This window comes from Oncorhynchus mykiss, chromosome 11, assembly GCF_057628025.1.
Source record: "Oncorhynchus mykiss isolate SJ-2025 chromosome 11, ASM5762802v1, whole genome shotgun sequence".
NCBI lineage: Eukaryota > Metazoa > Chordata > Actinopteri > Salmoniformes > Salmonidae > Oncorhynchus > Oncorhynchus mykiss.
Genome location: NC_143032.1, coordinates 62,677,019 through 62,697,590, shown reverse-complemented (window position 1 = coordinate 62,697,590; position 20,572 = coordinate 62,677,019). Strand labels below are relative to the sequence as shown.

Below are 20,572 nucleotides of genomic sequence, written 5' to 3'. Positions count from 1 at the left end.
GTTTAGTTTTGTCAGTATTGAGGATAAGCTTCAATTGACACAGTATAAAAAGCAGTTTGCATGTTCTGGAAAGCTTTTGTAAGAGACGAGGCACAACAGTAAATAACAGTATCATCAGCATAAAAATGTAGTTGCATTTTGGACATTTTTGTCTAAATCATTTATATAAATAGTGAATAAGAGAGGACCAAGTACAGAGCCTTGGGGCACACCATTCAAGACAGACAATTTAACAGATGTAAGCCCATCAAATTGAGTGCACTGAGTTCTATCAGACAGATAGTTAGCAAACCATGCAACTGCATGCTCTGAAAGACCTACACTCGACAATCTCTGCCTTAGTATAGCATGATCAACTGTCTCAAAAGCCTTAGAGAGATCAATAAAAAGTGAGACACAGTGCTGTTTTTTGTCAATGGCTTCAGTGATATCATTTAAAACCTTCATTGCTGCTGTAATTGTGCTATGCTTCTTCCTGAAGCCCGATTGGTACATTGATAAAATAGAGTTAGTAAATAAAAACTCTTTTAGTTGTTCACTTACAAGGGTTTCAAGTATTTTCACCAGGGGTGACAGCTTTGAGATTGGCCTATAATTATTTAAAAGAGTTGGATCTCCCCCTTTTAAAGGTGGTAGGACAAATGCTGATTTCCAGATCTTTGGAATTGCATTACATTCCAGGGTTAGATTGAACAGAGATGTAAGTGGTTCAGCTATGAAATCAGCTGCCAGATTTAAAAATCAGGGATCCAAAATATCAGGACCTGCAGGCTTTCTCTGATCTAAGGATTTCAGGGCTTTATGTACCACCTGCACTGAGAATGGCAAAAAGCTAAAAGTTTGACCAGCTCTCACTGGTTCATCCACACAGGGTTGTACAGAGACAGGGGACACTGAATCAACACAGCCTACCAGATGATACAAAGTGCTCATTGAAACAATTCAGCATTTCAGTTTTGTCATATATAGCAACAGAGTCCTTCAAAACACATGACGGTAATTCATTAACATTACTGTTACCAGACATAGACTTAATAGCCTTCCAAAACTTTCTAGGGTCATTCAGGATATCAGTGGTAACAGACATAAAATATTCAGACTTGGCCTTCCTGAGAAGAAAATAACACTTGTTTCGTAACTGCCTAAAAATAAGCCAATCAGCATCAGAACATGATTTCCTTGCTTTAGTCCAGGCTAGATTACGGTCGTGAATTAGTACAAGACAGCTCAGAATAAAACCATGGATTATCCCGCCCTTTAACCCTGAACCTGCAGAATGGGGCATGTTTGTTTACTATTAGGGAAAAACCATCATGAAAGAATTTCAAGGCAGTTTCCACATCAGGGATAAGCTCAATCTGCTCCAGTCAAAATAAAACAAATCATGAACGAATTTCAAGGCAGTTTCCACATCAGGGATAAGATCAATCTGCTCCATTCAAAATAAAACAAATCATGAACGAATTTCAAGGCAGTTTCCACATCAGGGATAAGATCAATCTGCTCCAGTCAAAATAAAACAAATCATGAACGAATTTCAAGGCAGTTTCCACATCAGGGATAAGCTCAATCTGCTCCAGTCAAAATAAAACAAATCATGAACGAATTTCAAGGCAGTTTCCACATCAGGGATAAGATCAATCTGCTCCATTCAAAATAAAACAAATCATGAAAGAAAGCCTGCTCATTAAAACACTTCAAATTTCTCTTACGAATAAAACGTGGGTTTGTCTTTGGAACCTTAGTATTTCTAACAGCAACAACATCACAATGGTCACTTAAATCATTACAAAAAACACCAACTGCAGAATATTTATGTGGAACATAATAGAAAAAGAATGAAACTGGGAGGGAGAGTGAACAAATAAAGAAATACTGTGGTTTGATTCTGAAGGGGTAGACACAAGTATGGAAATATACAGTACATTTAAGAACTACATTCTTGTGTAATGTCTTGGCAAGCAGCTTAGACAATATTTTCACCCTAATTAGACGGTTTGGCATAAAATATACTCATATATCTGCAGTGACTGGAGACCTGTCTAATTACTGTGCTTGGTCTCTCTCTCTCTCTCTCTCTCTCTCTCTCTCTCTCTCTCTCTCTCTCTCTCTCTCTCTCTCTCTCTCTCTCTCTCTCTCTCTCTCTCTCTCTCTCTCTCTCTCTCTTTCAGTAAGGAGTATCCGGTGGTTCCTCGTAGCTCAGTGCGTCAGAGGGTGTGTCCTAGTGTGAGTCCGTTTGGGGGGGAAGCGAGGGGTTTGGGTTCACACCCCTATTCCTGTGAGAATGGGGTGAGCAGCACCACCCAGGATCTCCTCACCCTCCCTCCAGCCCCCTACACCCTCCCCCAACCAGACCCACACAAACACATGCAGGTGTACCACTGCAACAAGAGGAAAGGTACGCAACGCTGCATTTGTCTGCTTACTGTCACCCTAGAACAGGGGTGTCAAACATCCGGCCCACGGGTGGTTTGAGTATTTATTTTATTTTTTTCCAATATACTTTCAAATGTCTAAAACCAAATCAAAACTGTGTAGAAATGATAATGTTTCCTGACCAGATCGCTAATAATCCAGCCAGATCACCCTTTATACAAGTCAATATTCAACGTCCATCCATGTCTGAGGACGTCGGGAGATGATGTGGAAGCCGGCCACTAGGGGCAACAGTGAGCGCTGTTACCTTCAAGTAGGTTTGGTTTTCTAGGTTGTTGTGGATGGGGATAGCGAATGGGCGTAAGCATCTGTAAATTCAAATCCAGCAATACAAAGTTGTTTTGAATATTTTAGATTTAAATGTATCCCAAACCTTAACCCTTACCTCAACCATTTGGAGTTAACTTCTTATGGCTGCAGGGGCAGTATTGAGTAGCTTGGATGAAAGGTGCACAGAGGTGCCCATATTCAACGGCCTGCTCCTCAGTCATAGTTGCTAATATTTGCATAGTATTATTAGTATTGGATAGAAAACACTGAAGTTTCTAAAACTGTTTTAATTATGTCTGTGAGTATAACAGAACTCACATAGTAGGCAAAAACCTGAGAAATTCCACTTCCTGTTTTTTTTCTGGGGGTGGCAGATTTTCAACCAAGCTCTCATTGAAATTACAGCGAGATGTGGATGAGTTTTCACTTCCTGCTCCTTCCACTAGATATCAACAGTCAATAGAACTTTGTCTGATGACTCTAATGTGAAGGGGGGTCGAATGAGACAGGAAATAGTCACCACTGCCACGAGTTGACCATGCTTTCACTATACACATTCACAGTGGAAGGACGTGCGTTCCACTGGTCATCTGAAGTCATTCTAATTCTCCTGGTTGGAATGTTATTCAAGATGTATGTAAACAACATTCTAAAGATTGATTCAGTACATCGTTTGACATGTTTCTACTGACTGTTACGGAACTTTTGGTCATTTCGTCACGTTATAGTGGACGCACGTTGTGACTTTGGAATTGTTTACCAAACGCGCTAACCAAAGTAGCTAATTGGACATAAATAACGGACATTTTTGAACAAATCAAGCATTTATTGTGGATCTGGGATTCCTAGGACTGCATTCTGACTAAGTTCATCAAAGGTAAGGAAACATTTATCGTGTCTTATCTGGTTTCTGTTGACTCCAACATGGTTGCTAATTTGGCTAATGTTCTGAGCTCCGTCTCAGATTATTGCATATGTTGCTAACTTTTTTTTAAATCTGACACAGCGGTTGCATTAAGGAGAGGTATATCTATAATTCCATGTGTATAACTTGTTTTATCATCTACATTTATGATGAGTATTTCTGTTGAAATGATGTGGCTATGCAAAATCACTTGATGTTTTTGGAACTAGTGAATCTAATTCGCCAATGTAAACTCAGATTTTTTGATAGAAATATGAACTTTATCAAACAAAACATGCATGTATTGTGTAACATGAAGTCCTATGAGTGTTATCTGATGACGATAATTCAAGGTTAGGGATTCATTTTATCTCTATTTCCGTTTTTTGTGAATGCTATATTTTGCTGGAAAAGGGCTGTGCTTATTGTGGTTTGGTGGAGACCTAACATAATCGTTTATAGTGCTTTTGCTGAAAAGCATATTTGAAATCGGACACTTTGGTGGGATTAACAACAAGAATAGCTTTAAAATGGTATGAGACACATGTATGTTTTAGGAATTGTAATTATGAGATTTCTGTGGTTTGAATTTGGCGCCCTCTATTTTCTCTGGTAGTTGTCATATCGATCCCGGTAGTGAGATTGCAGCCATAACAAGTTTTAATGCCTAAACTCCACCCTAACCCTAAATATCCAGAGTTAATGCCTAAACTCCACCCTAACCCTAAAAATTCAGAGTTAATGCCTAAACTCCACCCTAACCCTAAGAATTCAGAGTTAATGTCTAAACTCCACCCTAACCCTAAGAATTCAGAGTTAATGCCAAAACTCCACCCTAACCCTAAGAATTCAGAGTTAATGCCAAAACTCCACCTTAACCCTAAAAATTCAGAGTTAATGCCTAAACTCCACCCTAACCCTAAGAATTCAGAGTTAATGCCAAAACTTAACTTTAAACACTTTGAAATTTGACTTTGTAACAAACTCAAAAAAAATGAATGACAAACATCGATGAATGTCTCATTCTGATGTGAGACTGAGAACTTGTTGAATAACAACCTAAATGAAAGCAAGACAGATCAGGGAGCATCAAAAATTCCAATAGCGATGGATAGAGGAAAATGTTTAGCACATTTTGACGACAAGGAAATATAACCCATTTTCATTGCGGACCTCCAGACCTTGAAGATGGAATGCGGCCCCCATGGTAAAATGAGTTTGACACCCCTGCTCTAGACACTGGATTTGTTTTTTATGCCTCTTTGAGTCTGGCATGTTTGGTTTCTATGACTGTCGTTGCTAGTGGAAGACCACCCAGCTAGCACATAGCATTCTGAAACCCTTATGTTTCTTAGAGCATAACGGGAGCTTGGTTGTCCTGTGGTTGTTTTGCATATAACCTTCCCACAACGTTCTAGGAGTGGTGCAGGACAGTTGCTTAACTTTGAAGGATCTTGACAAAATAACTTTATTTTCTTGGTATTTCATTACTTTAACAGAACATTTCCTAAAGGTTCAAGCATGGTTACATTTTTGGTAATGTTCTAGGAACATTCTCCAACTGCTTTTGCATTGGGATTGGTCTCAAATAGTTCCGAGAACGTTAAGAAAAAACGTTCTCCTTTGGGAATTTCAATACTTCAGCATTATTTTTACTACAGGTTTCTTCATGGTTCTAGTTAAAGTCATGTTCTCAGAACGTTAAGAAAACGTTCCATAAATACATTAGTAATGTTCAAAGAACGGTCCAAGAATGTTATTGAAAAACATTTACATTCCGTCTCAGCATCGTGTTAAGTGTGTTCATGTGTGTGGTCACGCCCACTTATTGGCCACACCTGATCTTAATGAGTGCTTGTTTCCTTTGAAATAGGATCTGTTTGAATGGGCTAAATTGAACAGCTTTGTATGAGTTAAAAAACCATGGCATGCTTGCTACATCCTGGTGGCGCAGTGGACTAATTCCATGGTTAGAGAACAGGAGGTCATAGGTTTGAACCTCACTGATGCTGTGCCACAATAAAAAAGAAATGTTTGCCAAAGCAAATTCATCTCCATGTGTACTGTCTGTGCTTTGAGTTCAAAACCATTAATGCAAGCTATCATTGCTATTGAAACATTCAGTGAATGTTTCCAGGAAGTTATTCAAAAACCTCTAAATAACCTATCATTTCTGTTCTCAGAATGTTAATTAAAACCTCCCAGGAAAATTTTTGGGGAACCACAGTAAAACACTCTCAAAACCTTCCTGCAACCTAAAAATGTACTTTCCCAGAGCAGCAGAAAATTTCACTTCCGTTCTCAGAACGTTTAAAACAACATTACATTTTGTCGGTCAGGAAACTTTATGGCTTCGATACCAGAACCAACGGGGAACCAAGAATGTACGTTCCCACAACTTCCAAGGAACCAAATGTGCTTGCTGGGCAGTTCCTTTCATAGTGTATTCCACAATCTTACACCTCATTCTCCCTCTATCTCTCTCTCTCTCTCTCTCTCTCTCTCTCTCTCTCTCTCTCTCTCTCTCTCTCTCTTTCTCTCTCTCTACAGCAGATGATACCTGTCCTTCAACAGAGCATCACCAGTTCAGGAAGTCCTACAACAACAGTTCTCCCAGCGATGTTGAGTCTTACTATCACCCATCTGCTTACCCTCCTCCTCATCCTCTTCCTCCCGCTGTCCATCCCCATCCCCCTGGTCTCTCTGACTCCCTCTACAGGTCAGAGGCGGGGCAGCGGCAGGCGTGTATGTTTGCTGGATCTGAGCCCAGACTGGATGACCTCAGCTGTACATCCTGGTCCTACAGCTGCCCTTTGACTCCTGCTATGACCCTCATGACCCCTACTGACCCCTACATGACCTTCCCCCACCAGCCCTACTCCTCCAGTCCCCGGGGCTCTCAGCTGAGCTCAGTAGCCCACCAATGCTCTCCTCCTCTGGAGGACTCTCTCTCCCAGTGCCCCTACCAGACCCAGAACTCCAGACCACCCCAGACACCCCAACACACCAGCCCACCCCTCAGAGAGTACCACTGCTACCCCACCTCCCTGTCTCCTACCCAATACCACACCCTACACACACAGACCAGGGGAGGGGTCCCAGAGTGGAGCGAGCCCACCTGATTGAACCACAGGTGTAGGGGAAAGACAGACTGGTGGCTGGGGGTTCTATTTATGTGAGGTGTTTATTTGAGGTATGTCGTTTGATGTGTGAAGAGATTTAATTTGCCAATTGTGTCTTTCCCTGTGCTGTGGATTGAGCCTTGGATCATCTTTGTGTTACATTTAATACCACCCCCCTCTGTCTGGGACCACTCTGGAAGGAACTGATGTTAGCGGAACCAGGTGGATAAGCACTCTAACTGGAGGGACAGGAAGGAAGATGACACCATCAACTAGAACGTTCCGAACTTCATCCCTGAGACTGTTTCTAATAATGCACTATGTTACCTGTCTGTCCCTTGAAGAAGTGTGACAGTGTCTCTGTGGACGTGGTTTCCAGTTGGTTTGTGTGTGTGTGTGTGTGTGTGTGTGTGTGTGTGTGTGTGTGTGTGTGTGTGTGTGTGTGTCAGCTCAGCTCAGGGCTGCTGTGAGTTAATGTCGGCTGAGAGGCCGGCTGAGTGGCCACAGGCAGAGCAGAAGAGAGATAAACAGTTAGTTTAGACCAGGCTGCAGGGAGTAAGACGTGACACACACAGACAAACACACACACACACACACACACACAGGGACATGCACAGATCTTTGGTGGGGCAGGTTCTCAAAGTGAAATAACCCCCCCAAAATAATAATATATATAACTTAAATCCATTCATTGTTTTCTACTGCTCTTGTAGCCAAATTCTAATGTATTCATGTTTTTTTTTACATAGGCCTTAATTCTCTGCAAAAACACTCATTCATCACACATTGTAGGGCATTAAAGCTAGAACCACAAATGACAGGGAGTTAAAAGAACCACTACTGGGGTGGGCTATATCAGCTGATCATCTAGAATGTAGGTAATGAATCAGCTAGTTAGCATGGTTATGCTGTCAAAACAAGCTAACTAGTGTTTATCTGATTTAAATTTGTTCTGCTACTGACAAACAGTCAAATTGCGGGGGCCTCCCGGGTGGCGCAGTGGTTAAGGGCCACCAGAGACTCTGGGTTCGCGCCCAGGCTCTGTCGTAACCGACCGCGACCGGGAGGTCCGTGGGGCAACGCACAATTGGCCTAGCGTCGTCCGGGTTAGGGAGGGCTTGGCCAGTAGGGGGTTGGGTTGTGTATCGGAGGACGCATGACTTTCAACCTTCGTCTCTCCCGAGCCCGTACGGGAGTTGTAGTGATGAGACAAGATAGTAGCTACTAACAATTGGATACCACGAAATTGGGGGAAAAAAGGGCTAAAATTAAAAAAACATAAATATATTTTAAACTGTCAAACTGCCGATGTCCCCTTCCATGTCCCTGACCGTGAAACAACACATGCTAGCAACTCCAAAGTAACCCACTACTGGCAATATTCATTTAAAATTCCCCGCACTGACGCACTCGCAGTGGCAAAAGGGCAGCGGAGGGGACTTATCTCATCATTGAAGAGTTCATGAGAAATGATCTAATTTGACAGACAATGTGTTGCATTGGAAGTTAGAAGAGACGACACTAATCAAAAGGGCACTTTTTTCAAAGGAGGGCAAAGGGCAGGTGCTCCAACACCCCTAGGGCTCTGTCTGTGCACCACAGGAGGTTGGTGGCACCTTAATTGGGGAGGACTGGCTCGTGGTAATGGCTGGAGTGGAATAAGTGGAATAGTAACAATTACATAAAATAAATGATTTCCATGTGTTTGATGCCATTCCATCTTCTCCGTTCCAGCCATTATTATGAGCCGTCATTCCCACAGCAGCCTCCTGTGCTGCGCACGTGCCTGCATACACACACACCGTTTTGTTTGGAGGCAGCCGCAGGGCAGAAGACCTGTACACAATCCAATTGCATTTTTGATATTCACACATTTCATCATCATGTTGCGGTCACAGCTGCCATGTCCTTTACTCCCGAACTGGCTAAACAACACTCCGTTACCCCGAACTGGCTAAACAACACTCCATTACCCCGAACTGGCTAAACAACACTCCGTTACCCCGAACTGGCTAAACAACACTCCGTTACCCCGAACTGGCTAAACAACACTCCGTTACCCCGAACTGGCTAAACAACACTCCGTTACCCCGAACTGGCTAAACAACACTCCGTTACCCCGAACTGGCTAAACAACACTCCGTTACCCCGAACTGGCTAAACAACACTCCGTTACCCCAAACTGGCTGAACAACACTCCGTTACCCCGAACTGGCTAAACAACACTCCGTTACCCCGAACTGGCTAAACAACACTCCGTTACCCCGAACTGGCTAAACAACACTCCGTTACCCCGAACTGGCTAAACAACACTCCGTTACCCCGAACTGACCAATCAAACCTTGGTTGTGCATCATTCCTCTTATTGTGTAAGTTGCTCAATTAGCCCATGTCAGCAACATTTTTTTAGATTGGTAAGTTAGTCTATCTAGATATCTAAACTTGTAGTAATCATGGCCGAATTACCGACCGAACATGAAGGGCACGTGCACAGGGGCCTTGACCCCCAGGGAGTCCTCTTTGTGAGTCACTCTCACTAAGATTTCATATTATCATGGCATAAGTCATGGAAAAATATGTAGAATTTCAGTAAATGTGCTTTAAAACGGCATGCAAAATTTCTCTCTACCCCCATGGCAAAATGTGTAGAATAGAAGGAAATTTGAGGTAAACTGCACAATTCTCTCTCAGCACCATGACAAAACGAATAAAATTGCATTACGTTTCTTATAATATTGCAACATTTCTCTCCATCCCATGGCAATAAAATGTGTATAATAGCAGGAAAAGAACTTTAAAACATAAAAAGGTTCTCTCTGCCTTCAAGAGGGGGGCCACTACAATGTTTTGCCAATGAGATAAACAAAAAAATGCTGCATATGCATATCAGTGGGTGATGGCCGGGTGATTTGCACTAACATAGGAATAGTTACTATTGATTCACAGAGGATCAGTGGGTAGCCTCTGTACAGTACATGCTGGGGGGAGAGTCATTCCTGTGTGTGTGTGTGTGTGTGTGTGTGTGTGTGTGTGTGTGTGTGTGTGTGTGTGTGTGTGTGTGTGTGTGTGTGTGTGTGTGGGGGAGTGTGTAAGAGTTGAGAAATAAGTGATCAAAAGTGTTTTTGCTTTATTGTATTGTAAGTTTTGATAGTATTTATTGGTTTTAGAGATTTTGTCTGGTTTTGTTGTAAGTTAGTGAAATGACACATAGTTGGTTGAATTGTTCAAGTTGTTTGTTTCTCATTGAGGGTTTGTTTTTGTGCTTTTTCTATCTCCTGTCATTTCCTTATGGAGACAATGTTTAACATGGCTGGAATAAATGGCTTTATAAATACATTTGAAGAGAATTTGGAAGAACTTTGTTGTCATGTTTATGTTCCTTCTGAAGAGACATGCAGCATATACTTCAACATACTGTAGAAGACTGTCCTTACACAACTCTACATGGAGTACACTCTTAGAAAAAAAGACTGTCCTTACTCAACTCTACATGGAGTACACTCTTAGAAAAAAAGACTGTCCTTACTCAACTCTACATGGAGTACACTCTTAGAAAAAAGACTGTCCTTACTCAACTCTACATGGAGTACACTCTTAGAAAAAAGACTGTCCTTACTCAACTCTACATGGAGTACACTCTTAGAAAAAAAGACTGTCCTTACTCAACTCTACATGGAGTACACTCTTAGAAAAAAAGACTGTCCTTACTCAACTCTACATGGAGTACACTCTTAGAAAAAAGACTGTCCTTACTCAACTCTACATGGAGTACACTCTTAGAAAAAAAGACTGTCCTTACTCAACTCTACATGGAGTACACTCTTAGAAAAAAAGACTGTCCTTACTCAACTCTACATGGAGTACACTCTTAGAAAAAAAGACTGTCCTTACTCAACTCTACATGGAGTACACTCTTAGAAAAAAGACTGTCCTTACTCAAATCTACATGGAGTACACTCTTAGAAAAAAGACTGTCCTTACTCAACTCTACATGGAGTACACTCTTAGAAAAAAGACTGTCCTTACTCAAATCTACATGGAGTACACTCTTAGAAAAAAGACTGTCCTTACTCAACTCTACATGGAGTACACTCTTAGAAAAAAAGACTGTCCTTACTCAACTCTACATGGAGTACACTCTTAGAAAAAAAGACTGTCCTTACTCAACTCTACATGGAGTACACTCTTAGAAAAAAAGACTGTCCTTACTCAACTCTACATGGAGTACACTCTTAGAAAAAAAGACTGTCCTTACTCAACTCTACATGGAGTACACTCTTAGAAAAAAGACTGTCCTTACTCAAATCTACATGGAGTACACTCTTAGAAAAAAAGACTGTCCTTACTCAACTCTACATGGAGTACACTCTTAGAAAAAAAGACTGTCCTTACTCAACTCTACATGGAGTACACTCTTAGAAAAAAAGACTGTCCTTACTCAACTCTACATGGAGTACACTCTTAGAAAAAAAGACTGTCCTTACTCAACTCTACATGGAGTACACTCTTAGAAAAAAAGACTGTCCTTACTCAACTCTACATGGAGTACACTCTTAGAAAAAAAGACTGTCCTTACTCAACTCTACATGGAGTACACTCTTAGAAAAAAATACTGTCCTTACTCAACTCTACATGGAGTACACTCTTAGAAAAAAAGACTGTCCTTACTCAACTCTACATGGAGTACACTCTTAGAAAAAAAGACTGTCCTTACTCAACTCTACATGGAGTACACACTTAGAAAAAAATACTGTCCTTACTCAACTCTACATGGAGTACACTCTTAGAAAAAAGACTGTCCTTACTCAACTCTACATGGAGTACACTCTTAGAAAAAAGACTGTCCTTACTCAACTCTACATGGAGTACACTCTTAGAAAAAAGACTGTCCTTACTCAACTCTACATGGAATACACTCTTAGAAAAAAAGACTGTCCTTACTCAACTCTACATGGAGTACACTCTTAGAAAAAAGACTGTCCTTACTCAACTCTACATGGAGTACACTCTTAGAAAAAAGACTGTCCTTACTCAACTCTACATGGAGTACACTCTTAGAAAAAAAGACTGTCCTTACTCAACTCTACATGGAGTACACTCTTAGAAAAAAATACTGTCCTTACTCAACTCTACATGGAGTACACTCTTAGAAAAAAAGACTGTCCTTACTCAACTCTACATGGAGTACACTCTTAGAAAAAAAGACTGTCCTTACTCAACTCTACATGGAGTACACTCTTAGAAAAAAAGACTGTCCTTACTCAACTCTACATGGAGTACAATCTTAGAAAAAAAGGTGCTATATAGAACCTAAAAGGGTTCTTTGGCTGTCCCCATAGGACAACCCTTTGAAGAACCCTTTTTGGTTCCAGGTAGAACCCTTTTGTGTTCCATTTGGCTGGGGACAGCCAAATAAACCTTTTGGAAGTGTGCTGCTGGCCATGGACCACAGCGGATGAGAACACACACGTATACACATGAACATGCACTAAGGCTGAGGCTGAGTAGTGGTTTACTCCTACAGTGCAGGTTAAAGAACACCTATGAGGTGACCTGAGCTGTCAGTGTTGATAAAGGAGGTTAAGTTAAACAGAGTAGTCTAGTTCTGGGGTTCGAGTGCAGCTGTGTGTGTGTGTGTGTGTGTGTGTGTGTGTGTGTGTGTGTGTGTGTGTGTGTGTGTGACAGGTTGTTTGGCCTCTCGCGTCTCCTCCAGCTGGACCCACTCACACAGATGACCTACTGCCCAGAGAATAATGGGGTTGGCTGTGCTGGAGTGTAGTGGGCATCTCCACGATGACTGTTGGTGGTCACCTATCTCACTCTCCCTCTCTCTTCCCTCTGTAGTGTTTCTCGTTAAGGTGTCATGTTTCTGCTCCTCAGTGGGGTTAAGGACTCCTCACACCTGCTCACAGCTCAGGGAAGAGAAGAGCCCGTTACAACACACACACAGACACTCAGACAGACACAGTGCTTTGTAGAGAAATGTGTGTGTGTGTGTGTGTGTGTGTGTGTGTGTGTGTGTGTGTGTGTGTGTGTGTGTGTGTGTGTGTGTCAGCTTGACTTTCCCCAGCTTTCTCTCCAAGGCTTTGCCACAGACAAAATGTAAACACACTCTTACTCTCTACATCTCTGTCCCTCTTTCTCCCTCGCTCTCTTTTTCTCTCTCTGTATCTCTCTCTCTCTCTCTGTGTCTGGGGTCGGGGGTTAAGCAGACAGCGCCTTTGAGGGTCTGTTTTTCCTTAACCCCTTCTCTCCTGTGTTAGAGAGCACTGCAAGGAGGAGAGGAGAGAGGGAGAGGCCCCTGATCCATCTGTCACACAAACAAAGTGAAGATAAATCACACACTCCTAGAGGAATGTTCAGTTACACTTCTGTAATAATATAACAGGGTTCTCCAGACAGAGAAATTACACAATCAGGTTATGAATTGTGCGCGTGTGTGCGCGTGTGTGTGTGTACATTGCAAAAGCTGAGTGTTCAGTCTGGAAACTGTCTTAAAAACACTGGTCTAGCTGGGAGATGGATGAACCATATGATCAAAGAGCCTAAGTGGTGCTTATCGTTATCTCTGCCTCCCTACCCTCTCCTTCCTTCCTCCCGCTCTTTCTTCCCCTCTCCCTCCTCCATCCCTCTCTGTCTTCCCTTCTCTCCCTCCTCCATCCCTCTCTGTCTACCCTCTCTCCCTCCTCCATCCCTCTCTGTCTATCCTCTCTCCCTCCTCCATCCCTCTCTGTCTTCCCTCTCTCCCTCTCCCTCCTCCATCCATCTCTGTCTACCCTCCCTCCCTCTCTCCCTCCTCCATCCCTCTCTGTCTTCCCTCTCCCTCCCTCCCTCCTCCATCCCTCTCTGTCTACCCTCTCCCCCTCCTCCATCCCTCTCTGTCTACCCTCTCTCCCTCCTTCATCCCTCTCTGTCTACCCTCCCTCCCTCCTCCATCCCTCTCTGTCTACCCTCCCTCCTTCCTCCATCCCTCTCTGTCTTCCCTCTCCCCGCTCTCTCCCTCCTCCATCCCTCTCTGTCTACCCTCCCTCCCTCCCCCATCCCTCTCTGTCTTCCCTCTCCCTCCCTCTCTCCCTCCTCCATCCCTCTCTGTCTACCCTCCCTCCCTCCCCCATCCCTCTCTGTCTACACTCCCTCCTTCCTCCATCCCTCTCTGTCTTCCCTCTCCCCCCTCTCTCCCTCCTCCATCCCTCTCTGTCTACCCTCTCTCCCTCCTCCATCCCTCTCTGTCTACCCTCCCTCCCTCCTCCATCCCTCTCTGTCTACCCTCCCTCACTCCTCCATCCCTCTCTGTCTTCCCTTCCCTCCCTTCTCCATCCATCTCTGTCTTCCCTCTCCCTCCCTCTCTCCCTCCTCCATCCCTCTCTGTCTTCCCTTCTCTCCCTCCTCCATCCCCCTCTGTCTTCCCTCTCCCTCCCTCTCTCGCTCCTCCATCCCTCTCTGGCTACCCTCTCTCCCTCCTCCATCCCTCTCTGGCTACCCTCTCTCCCTCCTCCATCCCTCTCTGTCTATCCTCCCTCCCTCCTCCATCCCTCTCTGTCTACCCTCTCTCCCTCCACCATCCCTCTCTGTCTTCCCTTCTCTCCCTCCTCTATCCCTCTCTGTCTTCCCTCTCCCTCCCTCTCTCCCTCTCTGTCTTCCCTCTCCATCCCTCTCTCCCTCCTCCATCCCTCTCTGTCTTCCCTTCCCTCCCGCCTCCATCAATCTCTGTCTTCCCTCTCCCTCCCTCTCTCCCTCCTCCATCCCTCTCTGTCTTCCCTTCCATCCCTCCTCCATCCCTCTCTGGCTACCCTCTCTCCCTCCTCCATCCCTCTCTGGCTACCCTCTCTCCCTCCTCCATCCCTCTCTGGCTACCCTCTCTCCCTCCTCCAGCCCTCTCTGGCTACCCTCTCTCCCTCCTCCATCCCTCTCTGTCTACCCTCCCTCCCTCCTCCCTCTCTGTCTTCCCTCTCCCTCCCTCTCTCCCTCCTCCATCCCTCTCTGTCTTCCCTTCCCTCACACCTCCATCAATCTCTGTCTTCCCTCTCCCTCCCTCTCTCCCTCCTCCATCCCTCTCTGTCTTCCCTTCCACCCCTCCTCCATTCATCTCTGTCTTCCCTCTCCCTCCCTCTCTCCCTCCTCCATCCCTCTCTGTCTTCCCTTCTCTCCCTCCTCCATCCCTCTCTGTCTTCCCTCTCCCTCCCTCTCTCCCTCCTCCATCCCTCTCTGTCTTCCCTTCCCTCTCTCCTCCATCCATCTCTGTCTTCCCTCTCCCTCCATTCATCTATGTCTTCCCTCTCCCTCCCTTCTCTCCCTCCTCCATCCATCTCTGTCTTCCCTCTCCCTCCCTCTCTCCCTCCTCCATCCCTCTCTGTCTTCCCTTCTCTCCCTCCTCCATCCCTCTCTGTCTTCCCTCTCCCTCCTCCATTCCTCTCTCTCTTCCCTTCTCTCCCTCCTCCATCCCTCTCTGTCTACCCTCTCTCCCGCCTCCATCCCTCTCTGTCTACCCTCTCTCCCTCCTCCATCCCTCTCTGTCTACCCTCCCTCCCTCCTCCATCCCTCTCTGTCTACCCTCCCTCCCTCCCCCATCCCTCTCTGTCTTCCCTCTCCCTCCCTCTCTCCCTCCTCCATCCCTCTCTGTCTTCCCTTCTCTCCCTCTCTCCCTCCTCCATCCCTCTTTGTCTTCCCTTCCCTCCCTCCCTCTCTCCCTCCTCCATCCCTCTCTGTCTTCCCTCTCCCTCCCTCTCTCCCTCCTCCATCCCTCTCTGTCTTCCCTTCCCTCACGCCTCCATCAATCTCTGCCTTCCCTCTCCCTCCCTCTCTCCCTCCTCCATCCCTCTCTGTCTTCCCTTCCATCCCTCCTCCATCCCTCTCTGTCTTCCCTCTCCCTCCCTCTCTCCCTCCTCCATCCCTCTCTGTCTTCCCTTCTCTCCCTCCTCCATCCCTCTCTGTCTTCCCTTCTCTCCCTCCTCCATCCCTCTCTGTCTTCCCTCTCCCTCCCTCTCTCCCTCCTCCATCCCTCTCTGTCTTCCCTTCCCTCTCTCCTCCATCCATCTCTGTCTTCCCTCTCCCTCCATTCATCTATTTCTTCCCTCTCCCTCCCTTCTCTCCCTCCTCCATCCATCTCTGTCTTCCCTCTCCCTCCCTCTCTCCCTCCTCCATCCCTCTCTGTCTTCCCTTCTCTCCCTCCTCCATCCCTCTCTGTCTTCCCTCTCCCTCCCTTCTCTCCCTCCTCCATCCCTCTCTGTCTTCCCTCTCCCTCCTCCATCCCTCTCTCTCTTCCCTTCTCTCCCTCCTCCATCCCTCTCTGTCTTCCCTCTCCTTCCCTTCTCTCCCTCCTCCATCCCTCTCTGTCTTCCCTTCTCTCACTCCTCTATCCCTCTCTGTCTTCCCTCTCCCTCCCTCTCTCCCTCTCTGTCTTCCCTCTCCCTCCCTCTCTCCCTCCTCCATCCCTCTCTGTCTTCCCTTCCCTCCCGCCTCCATCAATCTCTGTCTTCCCTCTCCCTCCCTCTCTCCCTCCTCCATCCCTCTCTGTCTTCCCTTCCACCCCTCCTCCATTTATCTCTGTCTTCCCTCTCCCTCCCTCTCTCCCTCCTCCATCCCTCTCTGTCTTCCCTTCTCTCCCTCCTCCATCCCTCTCTGTCTTCCCTCTCCCTCCCTCTCTCCCTCCTCCATCTCTCTCTGTCTTCCCTTCCCTCTCTCCTCCATCCATCTCTGTCTTCCCTCTCCCTCCATTCATCTATGTCTTCCCTCTCCCTCCCTTCTCTCCCTCCTCCATCCATCTCTGTCTTCCCTCTCCCTCCCTCTCTCCCTCCTCCATCCCTCTCTGTCTTCCCTTCTCTCCCTCCTCCATCCCTCTCTGTCTTTCCTCTCCCTCCCTTCTCTCCCTCCTCCATCCCTCTCTGTCTTCCCTCTCCCTCCTCCATTCCTCTCTCTCTTCCCTTCTCTCCCTCCTCCATCCCTCTCTGTCTACCCTCCATCCCTCCTCCATCCCTCTCTGTCTTCCCTTCTCTCCCTCTCTCCCTCCTCCATCCCTCTCTGTCTTCCCTCTCCCTCCCTCTCTCCCACCTCCATCCCTCTCTGGCTACCCTCTCTCCCTCCTCCATCCCTCTCTGGCTACCTCTCTCCCTCCTCCATCCCTCTCTGTCTACCCTCCCTCCTCCATCCCTCTCTGTCTTCCCTTCTCTCCCTCCTCTATCCCTCTCTGTCTTCCCTCTCCCTCCCTCCCTCTCTCCCTCCTCCATCCCTCTCTGTCTTCCCTTCCATCCCTCCTCCATCCCTCTCTGTCTTCCCTCTCCCTCCCTCTCTCCCTCCTCCATCCCTCTCTGTCTTCCCTTCTCTCCCTCCTCCATCCCTCTCTGTCTTCCCTTCTCTCCCTCCTCCATCCCTCTCTGTCTTCCCTCTCCCTCCCTCTCTCCCTCCTCCATCCCTCTCTGTCTTCCCTTCCCTCTCTCCTCCATCCATCTCTGTCTTCCCTCTCCCTCCATTCATCTATGTCTTCCCTCTCCCTCCCTTCTCTCCCTCCTCCATCCATCTCTGTCTTCCCTCTCCCTCCCTCTCTCCCTCCTCCATCCCTCTCTGTCTTCCCTTCTCTCCCTCCTCCATCCCTCTCTGTCTTTCCTCTCCCTCCCTTCTCTCCCTCCTCCATCCCTCTCTGTCTTCCCTCTCCCTCCTCCATTCCTCTCTCTCTTCCCTTCTCTCCCTCCTCCATCCCTCTCTGTCTACCCTCTCTCCCTCCTCCATCCCTCTCTGTCTTCCCTCTCCCTCCCTCTCTCCCTCCTCCATCCCTCTCTGTCTTCCCTTCCCTCTCTCCTCCATCCATCTCTGTCTTCCCTCTCCCTCCATTCATCTATGTCTTCCCTCTCCCTCCCTTCTCTCCCTCCTCCATCCATCTCTGTCTTCCCTCTCCCTCCCTCTCTCCCTCCTCCATCCCTCTCTGTCTTCCCTTCTCTCCCTCCTCCATCCCTCTCTGTCTTCCCTCTCCCTCCCTTCTCTCCCTCCTCCCTCCCTCTCTGTCTTCCCTCTCCCTCCTCCATCCCTCTCTCTCTTCCCTTCTCTCCCTCCTCCATCCCTCTCTGTCTTCCCTCTCCTTCCATTCTCTCCCTCCTCCATCCCTCTCTGTCTTCCCTCTCCCTCCCTTCTCTCCCTCCTCCATCCCTCTCTCCCTCCCTTCTCTCCCTCCCTCCTCCATCCCTATCTGTCTACCCTCTCTCCCTCCTCCATCCCTCTCTGTCTTCCCTTCTCTCCCTCCTCTATCCCTGTCTGTCTTCCCTCTCCCTCCCTTCTCTCCCTCCTCCATCCCTCTCTGGCTACCCTCTCTCCCTCCTCCATCCCTCTCTGTCTATCCTCCCTCCTCCATCCCTCTCTGTCTACCCTCTCTCCCTCCTCCATCCCTGTCTGGCTACCCTCTCTCCCTCCTCCATCCCTCTCTGTCTTCCCTTCTCTCCCTCCTCTATCCCTCTCTGTCTTCCCTCTCCCTCCCTCTCTCCCTCTCTGTCTTCCCTCTCCATCCCTCTCTCCCTCCTCCATCCCTCTCTGTCTTCCCTTCCCTCCCGCCTCCATCAATCTCTGTCTTCCCTCTCCCTCCCTCTCTCCCTCCTCCATCCCTCTCTGTCTTCCCTTCCATCCCTCCTCCATCCCTCTCTGGCTACCCTCTCTCCCTCCTCCATCCCTCTCTGGCTACCCTCTCTCCCTCCTCCATCCCTCTCTGGCTACCCTCTCTCCCTCCTCCATCCCTCTCTGGCTACCCTCTCTCCCTCCTCCATCCCTCTCTGTCTACCCTCCCTCCCTCCTCCATCCCTCTCTGTCTACCCTCTCTCCCTCCTCCATCCCTCTCTGTCTTCCCTTCTCTCCCTCCTCTATCCCTCTCTGTCTTCCCTCTCCCTCCCTCTCTCCCTCTCTGTCTTCCCTCTCCCTCCCTCTCTCCCTCCTCCATCCCTCTCTGTCTTCCCTTCCCTCACACCTCCATCAATCTCTGTCTTCCCTCTCCCTCCCTCTCTCCCTCCTCCATCCCTCTCTGTCTTCCCTTCTCTCCCTCCTCCATCCCTCTCTGTCTTCCCTCTCCCTCCCTTCTCTCCCTCCTCCCTCCCTCTCTGTCTTCCCTCTCCCTCCTCCATCCCTCTCTCTCTTCCCTTCTCTCCCTCATCCATCCATCTCTGTCTTCCATCTCCCTCCTCCATCCCTCTCTGTCTTCCCTTCTCTCCCTCCTCCATCCTTCTCTGTCTTCCCGCTCCCTCCCTTCTCTCCCTCCTCCATCCCTCTCTGTCTTCCCTCTCCCTCCCTTCTCTCTCTCCTCCTGTTCAGGCTGATAGTATCAGGCTGATATTTTGAAATGACTCAAATCCTATAAATTCCTGTTTTCAGAACACGCACACGTTCAATCATAGAAATAGAACCCATTTCTATGAATCTGATCTTGTCACTGTTTCCACACTCAGCCTTCCCAGAACAAATGAGAAAACAAGTTTGATTTGAGCATTAAGGGCTGCAGTCACGTGCAGAGTGAACAACGCTTTAGCTCCATTACAGGATGCTGATACACATTACAGGATGCTGATACACATTACAGGATGTTGATATACATTACAGGATGCTGATACACATTACAGGATGTTGATACACATTACAGGATGCTGATACACATTACAGGATGCTGATATACATTACAGGATGCTGATACACATTACAGGATGCTGATACACATTATAGGATGCTGATATACATTACAGGATGCTGATACACATTATAGGATGCTGATACACATTACAGGATGCTGATACACATTACAGGATGCTGATACACATTACAGGATGCTGATACACATTATAGGATGCTGATACACATTACAGGATGCTGATACACATTACAGGATGCTGATACACATTACAGGATGCTGATACACATTATAGGATGCTGATACACATTATAGGATGCTGATACACATTACAGGATGCTGATACACATTACAGGATGCTGATACACATTACAGGATGCTGATACACATTATAGGATGCTGATACACATTACAGGATGCTGATACACATTACAGGATGCTGATACACATTATAGGATGCTGATACACATTATAGGATGCTGATACACATTACAGGATGCTGATACACATTACAGGATGCTGATACACATTACAGGATGCTGATACACATTACAGGATGCTGATACTTATCTGTGTGAGTTTTGTGAGCAGGAACCCGCACACACAAAAAACAGTGGGGGTAAGATCTGGGCAATTGGGCAAGGGATTGATAAATACAGATCATAATTTCCCTGAATTCATCATTAGTCTTCCTCATCACTCACATGAAAACAAACACACACACACACACACACACACACACACTGGTGAGCAGGTCAGTGGACTGCAGCACAAAGACAATGGGAGTGAATGTAGGTCACTCTACCAGCAGACAGGTCATAGAGGTCAGACTAACCTGATTGGAGGATCTGGAAAGGCTGTCGTCCTACCTCAACACTGGTCTAGTGCTGTATATAGTCCATACAGTCAGCAGTATAGATCCCTGTATGCGTTAAACGACCCTAATCCTGCAGGTTCAGAGAGGGTCAGAGGCTGTTCAAGTGGGGGGCAGAGATCCTCCCTGACCTCCCTGTCTGTCTGCTGCATGGACCTCCGTGAGGGGGCCCAGTAACCAGACTGACTGTCTCCAGAATGTAGCTCAGTGAGGAGGCTTGGTGACCAGCCTGAATGTCTCCAGTGTGGAGCTCTGTGAGGAGGCCCCCTGCTGCACAAAAAGACAAACCACCTAATGGAGTCATGCCCTGTTCACCAGTCCAGAAACTCAAACAAACTATTACCAGACCCAAGAAACCCACCCTCCCCTCTCAT

The 20,572-nt window shown here is 46.8% G+C and overlaps 1 protein-coding gene across 4 annotated transcripts in view; it reads left to right on the top strand.

Moving 5' to 3' along the window:
• LOC110536137 (T-box transcription factor TBX5) overlaps positions 1-10,068 on the top strand; it is a 31,172-nt gene extending 21,104 nt beyond the window's left edge. For 2 of the 4 annotated variants that reach the window (XM_036935990.2, XM_036935991.2), the window contains exons 8-9: positions 2,172-2,398; positions 6,161-10,068. In XM_036935990.2, coding sequence (XP_036791885.1) covers positions 2,172-2,398; positions 6,161-6,732 — 799 coding nt within the window. In that variant the 3' untranslated portion in view covers positions 6,733-10,068. The remainder of the gene's footprint in view (positions 1-2,171; positions 2,399-6,160) is intronic. The other 2 variants (XM_090190826.1, XM_090190825.1) reach the window with 1 other exon arrangement.
• The last annotated feature ends 10,504 nt before the right edge of the window (positions 10,069-20,572 follow it).